The sequence below is a fragment of the Gobio gobio genome, assembly GCF_949357685.1.
Source record: "Gobio gobio genome assembly, chromosome: 21".
Lineage (NCBI taxonomy): Eukaryota > Metazoa > Chordata > Actinopteri > Cypriniformes > Gobionidae > Gobio > Gobio gobio.
Window position 1 is genome coordinate 43,113,026 of NC_137117.1, and position 22,551 is coordinate 43,135,576.

A 22,551-nucleotide genomic window follows, 5' to 3' on the forward strand; every position below is an offset into this window, starting at 1 on the left:
TTTGTATAGACGGAGATTACAAACCAGCAGCAGCTGTTAGCTCCATTAGCTGCTATTTCAACAATGGCGGATCTCAGTTTGTGTTGGTCTTGTTGACTCCGCCCCCAGTGCCTGACGTAATCGGTTCTTACTTCTAGCCCTGTTCTAGCCCAGCAATGTTTTGGTGCTACTTAAGAACCACTTTTCCTGGCTCGGAGCTGCGGCTTTGGGTGTGGAAACACAAAGAACCGATTTGAAACTAGGCTCTGGCTCCGATCTAGCTCTAGCTCTGCCTTGGTGGAAAAGGGGAATCAGTGAGTCGATTCATGATTCGGATCGCGTGTCAAACTGCTGAAATTTGGCGATTCAAACTGCTGAATCGACTCACTGATTCATAACGCTTCAAAGCTTCATGAGGCCGTGTTTTGAAATCGTCATCACTATATAAGTCGTTATTTAGGGTTTTTTTGTGCACAAAAACTATTGTCGCCGATTCATAAAGTTATTGTAGAGCCACTGTAGTGAGATGGACTTTGTAACGACGTCTTTAGTGCCTTTTAAGGGTCTTGAGAGTGAACCGTGCATTGAGCCAATGGAGGCCTTTCAGAGCCATCAGATTTACACTAAAATATCTTCATTTGTGTCTGAAGATGAACGGAGGTCTGACGGGTGTCGAACGACATGAGGGTGAGGAATTAATGACAGAATTTTCATTTTTGGGTGAACTAACCCTTTAATATATTTGTGGCGAAAAAGTTTTTCTTTAGATTTAAAAATGAAAATTAGCCCATGATTTACTCACCCTAGGTGTATATGACTTTCATTTACATCACGTTTATTCATTTGGCAGACGCTTTTATCCAAAGCGACTTACATTGCATTCAAGATACACATTTTACATTTTGTCAGTTCTTGCTTTCCCTGGGAATCGAACCCATGACCTTGGCGTTGCTAGCGCCACACTGTACTGTTTGAGCTACAGGAAAGCCCAGCGTTCTTCTATCAGACGAACACAATCTGAGTTAAAATACAAATGTCCTGGCTCTTCCGAGCTTTATAATGGCAGTGAATGGCAGCCCAAAATTTGAAGCCCAAAATTTAAAGCTCAAAAAAGTGCATCCATCCATTATAAAAGTGCCCCACAGGACTCCAGGGGTTAATAAAGGCCTTCTGAAGCGAATCCATGGGTTTGTGTGAGAAAAATATCCATATTTAACACTTCATAAAGTTAAATATCTAGCTTCCACCAGACCACCTTACATATTCAACTTATGTACGATGTAGGACGTAGCGTAAGCGTTTTTAACTCTCTTTTTTTTTCTTACACAAACCCATCGATTAGCTTCATACGGCCTTTATTAATCCCCAGAGGATTACTTTTATAATGGATGGATGTGCTTTTTTGGGCCTCAAATTTTGGGCTGCCATTATAAAGCTTGGAAGAGCCAGGACTGGTGAGTAAATCATGGGCTAATTTTAATTTTTGGGTGAACCAAAATACACCCAACCTTTAAATCTAAGTTCAATAACAATTTCAATAAACTCCGAATCTGGGCCTTGTAAAATGCTAAGTGTTATGTCACATCATTTCCTGCAACAAACACACGAGCGATTTATACAAAGCGTCGATGCACTGACCTTTGGTGACTCTATTAATGCCCTGATTTAGTTTGGTTGTTTTGGCCAGATTTTACACTACTATATGTAAATGATGTTCAGTATTAAGATATTTTATTTTGCTTGTTTATCTTTATTTGGACAGCCAAGTCTATAATAAAGGCATTGAAGGATTGCTCAGGTTTTGTGCAGTATATTTTTCTGGTTGAAGGTCAGTTTAAAAGCAGAATCAGGAGGAAGAATGGATCAGGAATCACTTCCACTTAGAGAAAATTCAAGTGGGTCAACTTTGATTCTCATTCACGTGACTTTCCACTTCCAGGTGACTATCACTTAATCAAAACAGGAAATCACGACTGTTATGGCAATCCAGTCAAGTGTATTATTGACTTTTACTTGTATTCAGCAGTAAAATCTGGTTTTCTTATGTTATTAATAGCATATAAGGCAAACGTGTTTTTCTTTTTTGAAGTCTAATCCTTTACAAAATGGTCAAATGTTTTAAAGATGTGCTCAGATCAATATGTATGTGTCAGACACTGCACACCATCGCGTGTGAAATGGTGTAGAAATGCAACACTTTCAAATTGTCAAAGGATTGTGCGCTTATGATGCGCGCATGCGCAGATCATATTCCTCCCGAGCAAGACCAGCACTGGTGAGAATAAATTCATTATCTTATCGCCTTCACATTACGCACAAATCATGTCATGCTACTAAGATACGATCGATATATATAGATTTGAGTTTAAATACATGTCTGGACCCTTATGATGGCGCGCGTTTTGTCGTATTTGTGTATTTTTCCTTAATAAAATATTAAATAAACCCTTATAATTAGCAATTAGGGCTGAGGTGGCCGTGAGATTAAATCAAAACGCATATGTATTTTCCTCCTGAATGTCTGGGAGTCGGATGCTCCTCATAAAGCAGTGTTTCAGTCAGGAGCGGGATGAAATAAGGAATGGTTCGCCTACTTTAGTTTATGAGCACAGCGCCATTTTGCACGGGTACTGGGAGGAATATTTGGGGAATGCGCTGGGAATGATGCTTTTTGAATGGGAATTGATGGATTGGGTGATTCCTTCACATCACCACCGCTATCTCTTTATGGTTTGAGCATCAACACCGTCAGATTATGCATAATCATCATCAACATCACTTATGCTTCATCACCATCATCACCAACACAACACCACCATCACTTCATGGATTATGCATAATCAACACCGTCAGATTATGAATTATGCATCTCCACCATAATCACCATCAGTTAATGGTTTTGTGCATCAATTTGGCTGAGCATCATTATCATTTGTTTCACTTTTGTGAAGAAATGACAGAAATATCCTCCTAAATGGTAATAACTAGTAAATAAACTATTTATAATATTAAATAAATTAAAGTGATTTAAACATAATACAATAATTATAATATTATTGTTTTAAGTCTCTTAAAACATCTGATAACCAGCAGCATTTTAACTATAGGCTACTGTTATAACTTAATACAGCATTTGTGTTTATTTTTTTAAAGACTAAGTGATTAGTAGCAGTAATTTAATTATTTTTCCATTGAAAAAGTAGGGGATTATTCTTAAATACAGTTACTTCTGATTAGAACAATTCTATATAAAACAATAGTGACAAATAAAAATGTAACATCTAAAGTGTATGCTTTGAATGCAACCATTCGGTCAGCTCAAGAATAATTTCTGCAATTTATATCATTTATTTGAAACTATTAAAAGAGCCGTTTCATGCCCCTCCTTGAGGTTAAAATGGGATTTAGGAAGTCATTAGTAGTAAGTAATGCAATACTTTTTAGAGAGAGTAATTAGTACAGTAATCTAATTACACTGTTGACGATAATTAAAGTGATAGTTCACCCCAAAATGAAAATGACCCCATGATTTACTCACCCTCAAACCATCCTAGGTGCATATGCCTTTATTCTTTCAGACAAACACAATCGGAGATATATTAATAAATGTCCTGGCTCTTCCGAGCTTTATAATGGCAGTGAATGGCTGCCCAAAATTTGAAGCCCGAAAAAATGAATCCATCCATTGTAAAAGTGCTCCACACGGCTCCGGGGGTTAATAAAGGCCTTCTGATGATCGATAGGTTTGTGTAAGAAAAATATCCATATTTAAAACTTTATAAAGTAAAATATCAAGCTTACGTCGGACCACCTTCCGTATTCAACTTACAGAAAAGCGGAATCGGCACGACGATGACGTCGGACGTAAGCGTTTTGAACTGCGAGTTGAATATGGCAATATTTTACTTTATAACGTGTTAAATATGGATATTTTTCTCACAAAAAACCCATCGATTTGCTTCTGAATTTACCCAACACTAGGGATGCAACAATACAGTTAGTCCACGGTTCAATACATACCTCGGTTTTTAACCACGGTTTTCGGTTCGGTTCGGTTCTGATGGCTTGTCACATCAGTTTTTTGTTATTCTATTCTTATGCGACAGGAACAGCAAGAGGTTAAAGAGAAAAAATACTATTTATTTTATTGCAATACTCTTTATTTTACTTAAAAGAATTGAAAAACCTTACTTAAACTTAAAACTTTACTTAAAAAAACCCTTGTACACATATAGTGTATTGTATAATATATATAAAAAAAAATATATATATATATATAAAGATTTACACTGGCAGCTCAAAGCTGTACAGCAGCATTTAAGTATGAAATTGAATGAATAAATGTAAAAATAAAACACTACATAGACTTCACTATAAAATGTACACTGATTCTTATTAAAGCTACTGTATTCAAGTTTTTCAGTCAAGAGCAGTGAGTGATTTTCTCTTTGTCTTTTGTTGTTGTATTAACATTAAATGGATAGTTCACTCAAAAATGAAAAATTAATACAGGTTTGGAACAATATTAGAGTGAGTAAATAATGACAATTTTAGAGGTGAACTGTCCCTTTAAGGCTGCGCTGCTGTCAATTTAAGACCTGCACGCATCTAATATACAGACACGCGCGATTTTACTTTCACTTTAGACATAACCGACTGTGTTTATGTTAACCTTGTGTGTATTTGACAGTATTAGCGCAGTAAGACGAATACTTAGTCCAGTAATCACGTGTTTGACAGGCGTTTAGTGCGCGCGCTCGGAAAAGCGCATGTTAAAACCGCGCATAAGCACGCGAATGAGCCGGCAAGGCTTTAAAACGCATGCAAATAATGAACTTTGGTGATTGTGTATAACTCTAGTGTTCCGTGAGTATAACTCTAACACTAACGTGTGATGTGAATGTATGTCGCGTTGTTCAGTATTGGGATGGAGGCAAATGATAGAATTTGTAGAAAAATACTTTTCACAAGCGCGTATTGAACCGTGAATGCCGTACCGAACGGTTCAATATTATATTGAGAATTGTGGCATCCCTACCCAACACTGCACACCACACATACTGTTGCTAAATAGCAAAATGACTGTCCTATCATGATGTCCTTCATTTCTCTCTGGTTAGCGGTCCTGAGCAGAGTCTTGCTATGAGTGCCAAAGCAGACCTGGACGTCCTGCCTCGGGATGCAGACATCCCATCTGAAAGCAGCGTCTCTCACGCTCCCACAGTTCCTGACAGTTCCTCTCATCGACTCAAACCCCAGGAAACTACCACTATCATTTTTCCAGGTATAGAATTAAATAGGAAGAATTAATGACATCTATGCTTATCTAAATATTGTTTTGAATATTATTTCTCTTTTAAAACATCACAAACAAATTTGTCTGTCCAAGATAGAGGGTTTGAGCTTGAGACTTGATCAGCTGTTTATATTTTCGTGCAGTTTGATTGACAGAATTGAAGGGTTAGTTGACCCAAAAATGAAAGTCCTGTCATTAATTCCTCTCCCTTATGTCGTTCCAAACCAGTAAGACCTTTGTTCATCTTCAGAACACTTTCTGATGAAATCCAAGAGCTCTCTGACCCCTCCATAGAAAGCCATTTCATTAACACTTTAAGGCCTAGAAAGGTAGTAAAGACATAGTTAACCCTCTGGGGTGTTTCATTTATGGGTCACACTCTGGACCTTCGGGTCAAAAATGACCCGGATGGCGGGATTAAGATAAAAAAAGATTTGAGTAAAATCAATTAAATATATTTTTGTTCAATAATATTTTTTCTTTTCTTTTTTGGTGTTTTGTGATAATGTTATGATTAATAATTAATATTTATGCAATAATTATGACCCATTTTTTCCCATTGAATATAATAAAAAATGTGTATATATATATATATAATAATTTTTTATATTTTTTATTAAAGCTGTATTTCGTTTTAGGCCTCATGAAAGCAATTTTTTAAATGAGATCGGTGCCATCCAGTGGACACATTGAGCATTTTTATCACACAATAGCACATTTTTATCACTATAGTGGATCTTGCGTTTTATATAAAAATGTAAAAAATCGTGGCTTCATCGGAATGGTCCGATTGACTTTATTGGTACTTGGTATATGAACACCCAAAAAAATTGAGGACAGGATTTGAAAAGTCTAAGTGGTCGTAAAAAAAAATAGTCACACTCAGGACCTTCGGGTCAAAAATGACCCCCATAGGAAATGAATGGGAAATTGTTTTTTTTCTGCATACAATCTACAAATCCGCCAGGATGCAGAAAAAAAGGACTCGACAGTGAAGATCTCTAAAACATCAAGAGTGCAAAACAGACAAAAAAACTCTCACACACACACTTATACACACAAAAACACACGCACACACAAATGAACGCGTGCCATTCCAAAAGCTAATTGTGTTTTTGTGTGTGTGTGTGAGTTTTTTTGTCTGTTTTGCACTCTTGATGTTTTAGAGATCTTCACTGTTGAGTCCTTTTTTTCTGCATCCTGGCTGATTTGTAGATTGTATGCACAAAAAAACTCTGTATTTTCATATTTTTGCCAATTTCCCATTCATTTCCTATGCGGGTCATTTTTGATCCTGAGTGTGACAATCTTTTTTACGACCACTTAGACTTTTCAAATCCTGTCCCCAATTTTTGTGTGTTCATATACCAAGTACCAATAAAGTCACAAAGTTTCGGACCATTCCGATGAAGCTACGATTTTTAACATTTAAAACAAACAACAATTCGGGTCAGAAATGACCGAAGACCCCCAGAGGGTTAAAATAGTCCATGTGACTCCATGGTGCTCATGTGAACAGCGTCAGCCAATGGTAAGCCGGCGTTCTGACATACAACTAGGAAGCTCTGCACTGCGGTAACAACATAACCTGCGTAGGAGACTGACACAGATGTGAAGAATTTGTTTTTGTGCACAATAAGTATTCTCGTCACTTCATTAATTAAGGCTACATTAAGGCAACTGGAGCCACATGGACTATTTTAACGATGTCTTTACTGCTTTTCTGGACCTTAAAGTGTTAATTCAATATCTGTCTGTGGAATAGCTCTCGGATTTCATCAGAAATAACTTAATTTGTGTTCTGAAGATGAACAAAGGTCTTACAGGTTTGGAAAGACATGAGGGTGAGGAATTAATGGCAGACTTTAATTGTTTGGGTGAACTAACCCTTTAAATCTTACTATTGTTTAGAACTGTTGTTTAGAAAAAATGTAGATGAAAGACAAAAGGCTTGTATTTTCCCATAGCTTCAGCTCATTCATTGCCAAAAGTGGAGCTGCCCCAAAATGCAATCAAGGCGATTAAAGGCAGTGAACTGGAGGCCACATCACTTCCTGCTCAGGTTGGAGGAACCATTGTCCATGTCCTGGGCTGGAAGGAAGGAATGGCGATCCTCCCTGGAAGCAATCTGAAGGTGAGCAAAACATACCCTTTGTTCAACTATATTTCATTAGCTAATTAACCTAATATTTGAATGTCCAATCTGGAAAGAGTGATTCAAGCCGTCATAAAACAAGTCGTGGTTAGAAAACACAGTTCAAGATGATGGAAAGCTGTCTGTAGTCAACATTACTTGAAGCTCAAGTGTCAAGGGAATGTCAAGGGTTGCAAAATTCAGAGAATTTTCAAGGCTGGAGGTGCGAATTAACGGGAATAAATGGGAATTAACAGGAATATATGGGAATTAAAGGGTTAGTTCACCCAAAAATGAAAATTCTGTCATTAATTCCTCACCCTCATGTCGTTGGACACCCGTCAGACCTCCGTTCATCTTCAGACACAAATGAAGATATTTTAGTGTAAATCTGATGGCTCTGAAAGGCCTCCATTGGCTCAATGCACGGTTCACTCTCAAGACCCTTAAAAGGCACTAAAGACGTCGTTACAAAGTCCATCTCACTACAGTGGCTCTACAATAACTTTATGAATCGGCGAGAATAGTTTTTGTGCGCAAAAAAACCCTAAATAACGACTTATATAGTGATGACGATTTCAAAACACGGCCTCATGAAGCTTCGAAGCGTTATGAATCAGTGAGTCGATTCAGCAGTTTGAGACGCGATCCGAATCATGATTCGACTCACTGATTCATAACGCTTCGAAGCTTCATGAGGCCGTGTTTTGAAATCGTCATCACTATATAAGTCGTTATTTAGGGTTTTTTTGCGCACAAAAACTATTCTCGCCGCTTCATAAAGTTATTGTAGAACCACTGTAGTGAGATGGACTTTGTAACGACGTCTTTAGTGCCTTTTAAGGGTCTTGAGAGTGAACCGTGCATTGAGCCAATGGAGGCCTTTCAGAGCCATCAGATTTACACTAAAATATCTTCATTTGTGTCTGAAGATGAACGGAGGTCTGACGGGTGTCGAACGACATGAGGGTGAGGAATTAATGACAGAATTTTCCTTTTTGTGTGAATTAACCCTTTAATGTTAGAGGTGATGTTACAGTCCCTGTGTGCTGGTCTGTATTTGTATTTTGTTAAACACAGCCCTTTACCGTCAGAATGAAACGCCAGTCTGACCAATTACAACATTTTCTCCGCATGTGACAAAATCATTGATATTTATTTAAAATGAAGATTTAACATATTCAATGTAATTACTGAAGATACCTGTGAAACCAAGATCAAACCCAGAGTGAATACTTATCAATTCGGTCATTTTTAGCTTTTTAATTTCCATCCATCTTCTTCCGCTTATCCGGGGCCGGGTCGCGGGGGCAGCAGTCTAAGCAGAGATGCCCAGACTTCCCTCTCCCTAGACACTTCCTCTAGCTCTTCCGGGGGGACACCGAGGCGTTCCCAGGCCAGCCGGGAGACATAGTCCCTCCAGCGTGTCCTAGGTCTTCCCCGGGGCCTCCTCCCGGTTGGACATGCCCGAAACACCTTCCCGGGAAGGCGTCCAGGAGGCATCCGGAACAGATGCCCGAGCCACCTCAGCTGACCCCTCTCGATGTGGAGGAGCAGCGGCTCTACTCCGAGTTCCTCCCGAGTGACTGAGCTTCTCACACTATCTCTAAGGGAGCGCCCAGCCACCCTGCGGAGAAAGCTCATTTCGGCCGCCTGTATCCGGGATCTTGTCCTTTCGGTCATGACCCAAAGCTCATGACCATAGGTGAGAGTAGGAACGTAGATTGACCGGTAAATCGAGAGCTTCGCCTTACGGCTTAGCTCTTTCTTCACCACGACAGACCGGTACATCGACCGCATTACTGCAGAAGCTGCACCGATCCGTCTGTCAATCTCCCGTTCCATCCTCCCCTCACTCGTGAACAAGACCCCTAGATACTTGAACTCCTCCACTTGGGGCAGGAACTCTCCACCAACCTGAAGTGGGCAAGCCACCCTTTTCCGACTGAGGACCATGGCCTCGGATTTGGAGGTGCTGATCCCCATCCCAGCCGCTTCACACTCGGCTGCAAACCGTCCCAGTGCATGCTGAAGGTCCTGGTTAGAAGGGGCCAACACGACAACGTCATCCGCAAAGAGCAGAGACGAAACCGTGTGGTCCCCAAACCTGACACCCTCCGGCCCTTGGCTGCGCCTAGAAATTCTGTCCATAAAAATTATGAACAGAACCGGCGACAAAGGGCAGCCCTGCCGGAGTCCAACATGCACCGGGAACAAGTCTGACTTACTGCCGGCAATGCGGACCAAACTCCTGCTTCGGTCATACAGGGACCGGACAGCCCTCAGCAATTTTCCCAGCCCCCATATTCCCCCAGCACCCTCCACAGGACACCACGAGGGACACAGTCGAATGCCTTCTCCAAATCCACAAAACAAATGTGGACTGGTTGGGCAAACTCCCATGAACCCTCCAGCACCCTGTAGAGGGTATAGAGCTGGTCCAGTGTTCCACGACCAGAACGAAAACCACACTGTTCCTCCTGAATCCGAGGTTCAACTATCGGCCGAATTCTCCTCTCCAGTACCCTGGCATAGACTTTCCCGGGGAGGCTGAGAAGTGAGAAGTATCCCCCTATAGTTGGAACACACCCTCCGGTCCCCCTTCTTAAAAAGAGGGACCACCACCCCGGTCTGCCATCCCAGAGGCACTGTCCCCGACCGCCACGCGATGCTGCAGAGGCGTGTCAGCCAAGAAAGCCCCACAACATCCAGAGACTTGAGGTACTCAGGGCGGATCTCATCCACCCCCGGTGCCTTGCCACCGAGGAGTTTCTTGACCACCTCTGCGACTTCAGCTTGGGTGATGGACGAGTCCTCCTCTGAGCCCCCAGCCTCTGCTTCCTCAATGGAAGACGTGACGGCGGGATTGAGGAGATCCTCGAAGTATTCCTTCCACCGTCCGACAACATCCCCAGTCGAGGTCAACAGCCGCCCATCGCCACTGTAAACAGCGTTGGTAGGGCACTGCTTCCCCCTCCTGAGGCGCCGGACGGTTTGCCAGAATCTCTTCGAGGCCAGCCGATAGTCCTTTTCCATGGCCTCACCGAACTCCTCCCAGGCCCGAGTTTTTGCCTCCACAACCACCCGGGCTGCAGTCCGTTTAGCCTGCCGGTACCTGTCAGCTGCCTCAGGAGTCCCACAAGCCAGCCAGGCCCGATAGGACTCCTTCTTCAGCTTGACGGCATCCCTTACTTCCGGTGTCCACCACCGGGTTCGGGGATTGCCGCCTCGACAGGCACCGGAGACCTTGCGTCCACAGCTCCGAGCAGCCGCTTTGACAATGGAGGTGGAGAACATGGTCCACTCGGACTCAATATCTCCAGCCTCCCTCGGGATCCGGTCGAAGCTCTGCCGGAGGCTGGAGTTGAAGATCTCTCTGACAGGAGACTCGGCCAAACGTTCCCAGCAGACCCTCACAGTACGTTTGGGTCTACCGAGTCTATCCAGCTTCCTCCCCCGCCATCGGATCCAACTCACCACCAGGTGGTGATCAGTTGACAGCTCCGCCCCTCTCTTCACCCGAGTGTCCAAGACATACGGCCGCAGGTCAGATGAAACGACCACGAAGTCGATCATTGACCTGCGACCTAGGGTGTCCTGGTGCCATGTGCACTGATGGACACCCTTATGCTTGAACATGGTGTTCGTTATGGACAAACTGTAACTAGCACAGAAGTCCAATAACTGAACACCACTCGGGTTCAGATCAGGGGGGCCGTTCCTCCCAATCACGCCCCTCCAGGTTTCACTGTCATTGCCCACGTGGGCGTTGAAGTCCCCCAGTAGAACGACGGAGTCCCCAGTCGGAGCACTCTCCAGCACCCCTCCCAGGGACACCAAGAAGGTCGGGTACTCTGCACTGCTGTTTGGCCCGTAGGCACACACAACAGTGAGAGACCTATCCCCGAGCCGAAGCCGCAGGGAAACGACCCTCTCGTTCACCGGGGTAAACTCCAACACATGGCGGCAGAGCTGGGGGGCTATAAGCAAACCCACACCAGCCCGCCGCCTCTCACCATGGGCAACTCCAGAGTGGTGAAGAGTCCATCCCCTCTCGAGGAGTGTGGTTCCAGAGCCCAAGCCATGCGTGGAGGTGATTCGACTATCTCTAGTCGGAACCTCTCAACCTCACGCACAAGCTCAGGCTCTTTCCCCGCCAGCGAGGTGACATTCCATGTCCCAAGAGCCAGTTTCCGTGTCCAGGGATCGGGTCGTCTAGGCCCCCGCCTTCGACTGCTGCCCGATTCGCTTTGCACCGGCCCCTTACGGTCCCTCCCGTGAGTGGTGGGCCCACGGGAAACTTTTTAATTTATTTTAATAAAATGTCTGAATAATACTTATAATAATTTGATAATTTGTTACAGTTATATAGCCACTCAAAGCGCTTTACATAGGAGGGGGGAATCTCCTCATCCACCACCAATGTGCAGCACCACCCGGATCATAAGACGGCAGCCATATTGCTCCAGAACGCCCACCACACACCAGCTGATTGGTGGAGTGGAGACAGAGTGATAAAGCCAATAGTATATATATATGGGGATGATTAGGAGGCCATGATAGACAGGGGCCAATGGGCAAATTTGGCCAGGATGCCGGGGTTACACCCCTACTCTTTATCGAAGGACATCCTGGGATTTTTAATGACCGCAGAGAGCCAGGACCTCGGTTTAACGTCTCATCCGAAGGACGGAATACATTCATTCATTTAGCAGATGATTTTATGCAAAGCAACTTATAAATGAGGAATGCTGCAACGTAAGCATTTCATACTAATGCATTAATATAGAAGGTTTCCAATGATAGAATTCAAATGATAAATCAAATGCCCATAGTGCACATTAAAGTGACCTGCTAAATGATTAAGATCTGATACTAAAACAATAACTCAAATGTGAAAAACTATAGCTAATTATAGCTTATAATATAGTTTTAGGTGTTGGCAACCGCAACATTCACGATGGCATTCCCATTGTTGTAGATTTTTTATTAAAGCACCTTAAATTCTTGTTAGCTCAACCCAAACACCCACTCGGCCAGTGGTTACTTTGAAAAGTAATGCATTACAATATTGCGTTACTCCCTTAAAAAGTAACTAATTGAGTTACTTAGTTACTTTTTAAGAAAAGTAACTTTTTCTCACCTGGGCTGGGCTTGTTTTTGTTTTGTTTTTATAACAATAAAGTTATATTTTTGTGCAATGGTAAAGACCTCTTCATACCAAAATTGAAATAATAAGCCCCAGGCTGAGGTAAAAATGCAAATTGACGCATGAACAGTAGAGGGCGCAGCTCTGGATAATGTAGAATAGGATGCAGGAGAAAAAAGTTTTACCAATAAAAACAAAAAATCTAGTAATTTTCATCATCAAAGGTCAGCAGAAAGACATTGGTAAATTAAATATAAAGGCAGATAATGCATACAAATAGTTGTTTTATTTAACATTTAATTATTGGAGGTTTGCATAGTACTCTGATTTTGCATTTGACTGATTTTATTCATTTTGAGGAGAACAGAATCTTTATTGTGCAAGTGAGATGAGTAAATGCTCACATTTAGTCTAGAACTACAATAACCATCATGTTCACACACACACACACACACACACACACACCTCTGCACTAACTCTCAACATGAGCTGTCAGTCAAATTAATGTGAAAAAGTAACTCAGATATTTTGTTGTAAATTTAAAAAAGTAATGCGTTACTTTACTAGTGACTTAAAAGTAATATTATTACGTAACTCTAGTTACTTGTAATGCGTTACCCAAGCCACCCCCACCCCCCTAAAAAACCCCACAAACATCACAGAAACTCCTTTAAAACAGCCAGATCCTTTCCATAATGACCAACACAATCTATCCATTAGCGTCTGGTTTAAGACATGCTTTTTTGGGGCAGTAAATAAAGGCGCAAACACCAGTAAATTGACGAGCGCAGACCTTAGTACACCACCTTGCACGATTCATTTAAATACTCTCATCCCATAAATACTACGTCTGAAAGGGAAACTCCTACAAATGCATATGCAATAAGATCAGCTGCAAAGATAACTTTTCAGCGCTAATTTATCACTGTGTGTCTTTAGTAAATCCTGTCAGTAGTTTTATAACGCCAAAAGAAGGTTTCCGCTGGAGCAAGCTGTTAGTAAATCTGGCCCTTACTCTCCAGCCCTGTGCAAAGCATGATGGGAAGTATATATGTGACCCTGGACCACAAAACCAGTCATGAGGGAAATTGAGATGTATACATCATAAGCTTTCCATTGATGTATGGTTTGTTAGGATATGACAATATTTGTCCGAGATACAGCTATTTGAAAATCTGGAATGACACTAACATTAAACCAGACTTCATTTGCCCCAATGGGAAGCATATTTACACTGTCTGATCGCTCCCTATCCCCTATATAGTGCACTATGTGCCATTCACCATGTAGAAAATAGTAAGTGTGTGAACAAGTGACCGATTTTATGGAGGGTGCAAAAAAAAACGAAATACTCGCCTTTAAAATTAAGTCCTTTGCAATGCACATTACTAATAATAATACATTTTTATATATATATTTACTGAAGGAAATGTACTAAATATCTTCATGGAACATGATCTTAATATCCTAATGATTTTTGGCATAAAAGAAAATGGATAATTTTGACCCATTCATTGTATTGTTGGCCATTGCCACAAATATACCCGTGAGACGCAGGACTGGTGTTGTGCTCCAGGGTCACATATTTGATCGAGCTACTTGATTGAAACATATTCTTTCAACATGAAAACATCGAGCTAAGCCAAAGAGTAAGCGAAGCCATTTTAAGTTTAACATAATGCAATCATGTATGAACGAGAAACCTGATACAATGGTGTTAAACCAAAAGGAATTATTTAAATAAAGTGAACAGCATCAATAAATATTTGTGTGTGTGTGTGTGTGTGTGTGTGTGTGTGTGTGTGTGTGTGTGTGTGTGTGTGTGTGTGTGTGTGTGTGTGTGTGTGTGCGTGTGCGTGTGCGTGTGCGCGTGTGCGTGTGCGTGTGTGTGAGAGAGCTATCCCGCCTCTCACACTAGTAAACACATCATCAGAGAATAGATGTGTTATTTTGATTAAAGATTACGAGGCACATGAATTATAAAAGTTCTTGACTGAAATTGATGGTATTATACACTCAAAAAAATAACTCTTTGAATGAACTTAAAAAAATCATGGAAAGTATTTCCACATGATTAACTTGCTTTATTTCAGCATTATGCAATTCTGTTATTCCAATTTGATGTACTTACGTTGGGTCAACTTATTTACTTTGGTTAGGCACTGCTTCATTTAATAGTGTCAGCCCAACTAATTTGCAATGTTTTGGACTAACTAATTTATTTAAGTTAGCCTAACAAAAGTGCTTAATGCTGAAAGAAAGCCATTTAATCACATGGAAATCATTTCCATGATTTAATTACATTAATTCAAAGAATAGCTTTTGAGTGCATTTACAAAACCTTTTACAAGATTTTATTGGCTAGCCAGAAGATGGTTTTATTACATCCATGACATGCCTAGAGTAGTTTTTTTTTATTATTAAAACAACTTTAATAGTTATTAGTAGGTCCTCATGCTCTAAACTTCACCACAATGGTAACCTCCAAAAACACTAACATAACACAAACTTTTAAACACCAACATAACAAAACATTAAGCATTAAAAAGTCTCTCAATTTTCTCATCTTGTTAAAAATGCATCAAATTGCACTTTATTTAAATATTTACTCTCCGAATTCAGCCCCTTTGCAAAGCATGATGGGAAGTGAAAGTTTTATTTCTTTGGGTTACTTGATTGAAACATGTTATTTCAAAATGAAAACATCAAGTTATGTCAAAGAGTAACGCTTTTAAGTCAGTTTAACATGAATCAATTACATTTGAACCAGAAACCTGATATAATTGTGTTAAATCAAGATGAATTGCTTCAATAAAGTGAACAGCATCATACATCATTTTTTTGAGTGTAGAAAGAGTGAGCTGGCATGCAGATCGTTACCATAACAGTGCTAGGAAATCCATGTGCTTGGATAATATTATATTGAGAAAAAGAGTATATTGAGAAAAGGAGGGGGCCAAACACCAAACCCTGAGGCACCCCATAGGTTAGCAAATGTGAATTAGACACTGTTCGACTCCCAGAGACTTTGTGTTACTGAATAATAGTGACACTATTCTTCTTTTTGCAGCTATGTGTTAGTGATACGGGTTCGCTGGAAGTGATCAGTGAAGGGAAAATAGGCTCTGCTAACCTGACCGCCGGAGCAGCTCAGACAAAATCAGCTGACATGGAGCTCAAACAGGGGGAAAAATCAGGTAACTCTTTCTTCATGAGATGCCTCTGTATTATTACATCTTTAGTTCATGGCTTTATGATGTTTTGAAGTGGCTGGCAATTTATAGATTTTTATGCATGGAAGTATAGTCAGTCAGGGCCCAAAACTAACACTATCCAGGAGCCAAATATGAGTAAAAAAAGGGTTTGACGGGTATATAAAATTGAGCTGCTTAACAGTTGGCCAGTCTCTTTAATAGGAGTTTCTATCCAAGGATTTTCCATGTACACTTTTTTTTTTCAATTTGAAATGAAATAAGTAGAACCTATAAAACTTATAATAGACTTCGTTGTTGTTTTTTTATTAAAAACAAACAAACAACTTTTATCGCAACTGCATACAGTAATCTCTCACTCATCAAACAACTAGATAAAGGAATGCCTAGACAGGGCTTTATTCTGTGTAGGCAACCTACAGGTGACAGAGGAATATTATTAGTTGTTTATTTCAGAAATATTAAAGCTGCAGTCCGTAACTTGTTTTTGTTAAAGGTCCCATGGCATGGCATTTTTCTATTATTTTATAATGTTTCCTGAGGTGTACTTATATTGTTAGTATGATTTTTACATCATAAAATGTCATAATTTAGAAATAAAAGGCATTTTTTCTATACTGATGTTTGCCCTGTGGCTGAATGCCCTGTTTCAAGAGGCGTGTCTGCTGTGAGACTTAAGGAAAAACGCCCACTGTTGTGATTGGCTGACATCTTTGCATTTGAAATGAGCGGAGGGGGCGTGGTTTAACGAGGTCTACGAGGCACGAGCAGGCACGAGCTGCTGCCAGAGAGACGGATGACTTCTCATCAGTTCATCGAACTGTTGTAGTTACAGCATATACTTCAGGTTATTAGTTTATTTCTAGTCGGAGGGACTGTCACTCATGTCAGAAAGTTAGTAACTCTAGTAAATTATGGATCAGCGCTGACTGGAGACGCGAACAGTTTAGAACGATTCAGTCCGATTTGATGAACTGATTCGGTTCACTAAAAAGAACAAGTTCAAAAGAATGATTCGTTCGCGAACCGGACATCACTAATGTACCAGAGACAGATATAAAGTTATTTATAGTAACTGCTGAGTTATGAGAGCGCTGTCAGTCAGCGCGAGTTTATTGTGTTTGTATCTGAGAGTTTCTGAATAAACACGAGTCCCAGTCACACCGAGTCCTCTTCATCATTATTACCAACTTTGTAACACATGCAAAGTACCATTACAGCTGTCGAGATGAACGAGTTACGAGTAAGTGTTGATTATAGCATTATTTTTAGATATTTTCCTATCATATGAAACGTGTCAGTGATGCGCATTGAGTACACGGCGCAAACAAAGACACAACAGCAGTAATTGAATGTAATCCAGTTTATTGTGGGGAAAGCTGGCTAGCCCGAATATGCTCACGCTTGCCCCCCTTCTGCTTAATCTCACGCCGCGTTTGGCTCCTCCGCTGTGGGCCAGATGCAGTACTGGGGGTCGGGGATGTTGAAGGCCGAGCTTCGGCGTGCGTGAGGTTTATCTCTAAAGATGTTACTCTGCTGATGTTGAGCAGAAACGACTGTATGCACATTGTAGAACAGATAGACGCGACGAGGACGTACAAAAACACTGACTCACAAGATAGAAAACACGAAAACACCGTTCTGTCGGGAGAGAGAGAAGCCGCAGTGTGTGCACGAATAATAAATAATTAGCTACACATCAGAAATCACTGATCACAGATCAGAAGGAACTGAAAAAAGACTTCTGTTTTCATTTGTACATCCAAACACTGAGAAACTGCCAGCGTTCACTCGTTCACAAGCCATGATCTCTCCAGGACAAATATAGCGTTTGCATGGGTGTGCCAGATTCTCTGGGCGGAGGAAAGGGAGGAAACCGTTCCTGTTCTGATGTCATAACAGGAGACTTCAGGATTGGCTCGTCTGGCCTGTCATTTTCTCAAAGGCAGAGAAAGACAGCCAGAACTCGGGTTTACACCGATCAACATTTATATCCACTTGGGGACAATATTCAGGCTAGGGGAACTCATTTTAATGTTGAAAAACCTCATAAAATGAAGATTTCATGCCATGGGACCTTTAAAATGATCCAAAATCAATTTTTAAGCAAGTACATAACCAGCCAGTGGGTAGCACTGTTGCCTCACAGCAAGTAGTTCCCTGTGTACTTTCTGTGTGGAGTTTGCATGTTCTCCCCATGTCAGCGTCGGATTTGCTCCGGTTTCCCCCACAGTCCAATTGTAGGATTGTGTGTGAATGTGTCCCAGCACTGTGGGTTGTGTCAGGAAGGGCATCAGATGTAAAACCTGTGCCAAATCAAAGGTGTGTGTGAAGAAGACCCTGCAAATGAGCGGGAAAAATGCTAGGAAGATGATGACATAACCAGCCAGACACCACAACTGTAAGCTTGTAAAAAGTGTTTTAATTTGAGAGGTACTGGTGGGTTTCCGCGGGAAATTCGAGCTTCCGCTGTTCATCTTTGCGTCATTACAAATAAAGCATGAGTCCGGCTAGTAGGCGATCGCATGTGAGGATGATGCAGGTGGCGGATCATTTATAGTCTTTTCTCACAGCAGCTGGAATAATTAAACTTGTCATTTTGATGGCGGATTGTAATCCAGAAAGGACCAAACGATATCATCAGTAACAACTGGAGATTCACCCGTAGTCAAAAGCAAAATATTAGACTGTACAGAAACTGAAATCTACTGGTAACATTAATACACACTAAATACACGTAGTCACGCAATGCTGATGTGTTTAACATTAACAATTTGAGAACAAGTTTGATGTGATGTGAGCTAAGCGATCGTTAGATTTAAAGGGTTAGTTCACCCAAAAATGAAACGTCTGTCATTAATTCCTCACCCTCATGTCGTTGGACACCCGTCAGACCTCCGTTCATCTTCAGACACAAATGAAGATATTTTAGTGTAAATCTGATGGCTCTGAAAGGCCTCCATTGGCTCAATGCACGGTTCACTCTCAAGACCCTTAAAAGGCACTAAAGACGTCGTTACAAAGTCCATCTCACTACAGTGGTTCTACAATAACTTTATGAAGCGATGAGAATAGTTTTTGTGCGCAAAAAAACCCTAAATAACGACTTATATAGTGATGACGATTTCAAAACACGGCCTCATGAAGCTTTGAAGCGTTATGAATCAGTGAGTCGATTCAGCAGTTTGGATCGGCAAATTTCAGCAGTTTGACACGCGATCCGAATCATGATTCGACTCACTGATTCATAACGCTTCGAAGCTTCATGAGGCCGTGTTTTGAAATCGTCATCGTTATTTAGGGTTTTTTTGCGCACAAAAACTATTCTCGCCGATTCATAAAGTTATTGTAGAGCCGCTGTAGTGAGATGGACTTTGTAACGACGTCTTTAGTGCCTTTTAAGGGTCTTGAGAGTGAACCGTGCATTGAGCCAATGGAGGCCTTTCAGAGCCATCAGATTTACACTAAAATATCTTCATTTGTGTCTGAAGATGAACGGAGGTCTGACGGGTGTCCAACGACATGAGGGTGAGGAATTAATGACAGAATTTTCATTTTTGGGTGAACTAACCCTTTAAGGCAAATCTTCAGGACCGGGCAGTTCTAGCAATGTGGTCTGTGAAGTTAACTGATCATCGATCGCAACTCCAAGGGTGTCCTGGGTGGAGTTATGGTTGAGGAATCTGAATGGAGAAGTTGTGATGAAGCTTTGGGTTGGCTGAGACCACACGCAGGTCTGTCTTTGCCAGGTTGAGTTGAAGGTGGTTGTCCTTCATCCAGCAAGAAATGTCTATTAGGCAGGCTGAGATGCGAGCAGTGGCATCATCTAACTGGAATTGAGTTGTGTCATTGGTGTAGCAGTGATAGGAAAAACATGTTTCTGAATGACAGATCACAGTGATGACCAAGTGTGCCCACTGTTGCCAACAAATTTTCAGGGAAGTTGCTAAAGGCAGATCGAGTTGTTGCTTAAAGTTGCTAATTGACGTTGTGACGTCATTGCGCTATGACGTCATTATGTAATTACAAGGCAAAACTACACCATTATGTAACGCGTGGATATTATTTAAAATGCTAATTTAGATTTGTTTGTAAAAATAAATTAAAGCAATGTGTTAATATGTACGGATCGAGCCCCACACATGACGTGCGAGAAAAAAAAAAGTAAATTGTGTGCAAAATTTACAAATTTGTTCCCTCGATTTGCTAAACCGTCCACACGATTTACTCATTTGTTCCCTCGATTTATAAATCGTGTGCACGATTTAGCCTACTAGTTTTTTTCCTGTATGTCATATGCAGGGCTCCGTAAATATGCTACCTAAATGATCTTCCGGTTTTTACAGCGATTTCCACAGCGATCTTAAGGAATTATGAATGAACCGCTTGGCCTATTGAGCTAGCTTGTACGTGTGTTGTTTGAATTAGAGTCACTTTCCAGAAGTTGCTAAAAGTTGCCAAATAAATTTAAAAAAAATTGCTACATTTGTTGCTAGGTGCTTTTAGAAAAAAAAGTTGCTAAGGTAGTCTGAAAAGTTGCTAAATCTAGCAACAAAATTGCTAAGTTGGCAACACTGAGTGTGCCTCACAAGTCCTGAAAAGTGAAGCCAAAGTGTCTCGATCGCCCCCAGGTGGCTGATCCCAGTATAGCTCATCAACTCCACCCTCTCTGTGTAATGAATGGAACGTGAGACAAACTTAACAATCAAATTACACTTCAAATATTTTTTTTCAAAATGGTTTCTGTCATTTTTGGTAGTTTTTAATCACGTTAGTTTATCACCGACTGACTTTTTTTCGGGATTTTCGTTTGGAGATTGGAGCTTTAACTTTAATTTCTACGTTTCCATAACTGTTTATTTCACACTGACAGTTGATCTGCAGTAAACTGTGCTAACTGATTCTACTTGAGTGTGGGCGGGGCCTTGTTACCCGGCCTTCACACTGACTTCTGTGCGGACTCGGTTCCCGAATTAGCGGAAGAATTCAGTGCCATATTGGGACATTGGCGCCTTTACTTTTCTACAAAGAGAAGAGAAGAGAAGCTGTCCCAGCACTGAGCCCTGAGGCACTCCAGTAGCTATATATTGTGACTTCACCCCTGACGGACCTACCTAAGAGATAAGACTTGAACCAGCCTTAAGTTCAGTCCCTGAGATGCCCATTACAGGATCATGTCAATAAAATTATATGATATACACAAAATACACAAAAATTACATTACGCACACCTTTTTATTGGTAAAAGGACATGTGGATGAAAACAGGCTGGAGTGGGCAAATTTCACAAACTTTTTTAAAACTCAAAAAGTGGAAGTAAACTTGATTACTGTTAAACTTGAGCTGGAAGAACAGCAGTCCAATGACAAGCTCAGTGACATGCGAGAAATATTTAGTGACCGGTGACACTTTTTAATTGCCAGGTGTGAAATAGGTAATTCTGGACCCTGTAATCAGTATATATACCGAATCATGAAAGCTGTTAGCAATTGTCTTTCCAATGGCACCATCACAAACAGTATTTTTTTTTATTTTATTCTAGGCATCTCAGCAGGTGGGAATGGCAGGCCGGCTACTTTTGTGGAGGCTGACAGACTTCAGAGAGGACATATGGAAGCTCAAGACAATCCAGTTCATAGCAAGTGCAGTGAGACATTGGTCAAACATACTTACCTACATGGAGAGCCTATGTCTAAAACGTAAACAAACCACTAGACTTACACATCTATTGTACTCATGCAATATATAAATACAGTTTGTGTTATACACTATATTGCCAAAAGTTTTGGGACGCCTTTACATGCACATGAACTTTAATGACATCCCACTCTTAATCCATAGGGTTTAATATGGAGTTGGCCCAGCCTTTGCAGCTCTAACAGCTTCAACTCTTCTGAAGGCTTTCCACAGGTTTAGGAGTGTGTTTATGGGAATATTTGACCATTCTTCTAGAAGTGCATTTGTGAGGTCAGGCACTGATGTTGTAGGTCAGGACAGTCAAGTTCCTCCACACCAAACTCGCTCATCCATGTCTTTATGGGCCGACGCTTTGTGCACTGGTGTAAAGTCATGTTGGGACAGGAAGGGGCCGTCCCCAAACTGTTCCCACAAAGTTGGGAGCATGAAATTGTCCAAAATGTCTTGGTAATGAAGCATTAAGAGTTCATTTCTCTGGAACTAAGGGGCCAAGCCCAACCCCTGAAAAACAACCCCCACACCATAATCCCCCCTCCACCAAACTTTACACGTGGCACAATGCAGTCGGGCAAGTCCCGTTCTCCTGTCAGCCGCCAAATCCAGACTCATCCATTGGATTGCTAGATAGAGAAGCGTGATTGGTCACTCCAGAGAACACGTCTCCACTGCTCTAGAGTCCAGTGGCGGCGCGCTTTACCCCACTGTATCCACACTTTGCATTGCACTTGGTGATGTAAGGCTTAGATGAGCTGCTCGGCCATGGAAACCCATTCCATGAAACTCTACACACTGTTCTTGAGCTAATCTGAAGGCCACATGAAGTTTGGAGGTCTGTAGCTATTGATTTTGCATAAAGTTGGCGACTTCTGCGCACTGTGACCCTCAGCATGCGCTGACCCCGCTCTGAGATTTTACGTGGCCTATCACTTCATAGCTGAGTTGCTGTTGTTCCCAATTGCGTGTATTTTGTTATAATGCCACTGACAGTTGACCGTGGAATATTTAGCAATTTAGCAATGATTCAATTTCACAAATGGACTTATTGCAACCTATCACGGTCCCACGCTTGAGTTCTCTGAGCTCCT

At 41.4% G+C, this 22,551-nt stretch overlaps 1 protein-coding gene across 1 annotated transcript in view; it reads left to right on the forward strand.

The window, feature by feature from the left end:
• The first annotated feature begins 2,228 nt into the window (after positions 1-2,228).
• l3mbtl1 (L3MBTL histone methyl-lysine binding protein 1) overlaps positions 2,229-22,551 on the forward strand; it is a 62,406-nt gene continuing 42,083 nt past the window's right edge. Inside the window, exons 1-5 of the mRNA XM_079803114.1 lie at positions 2,229-2,254; positions 5,100-5,263; positions 7,243-7,409; positions 15,629-15,755; positions 21,312-21,468. Of these exons, the coding sequence (XP_079659240.1) occupies positions 5,122-5,263; positions 7,243-7,409; positions 15,629-15,755; positions 21,312-21,468 (593 nt within the window). The 5' untranslated portion in view covers positions 2,229-2,254; positions 5,100-5,121. The remainder of the gene's footprint in view (positions 2,255-5,099; positions 5,264-7,242; positions 7,410-15,628; positions 15,756-21,311; positions 21,469-22,551) is intronic.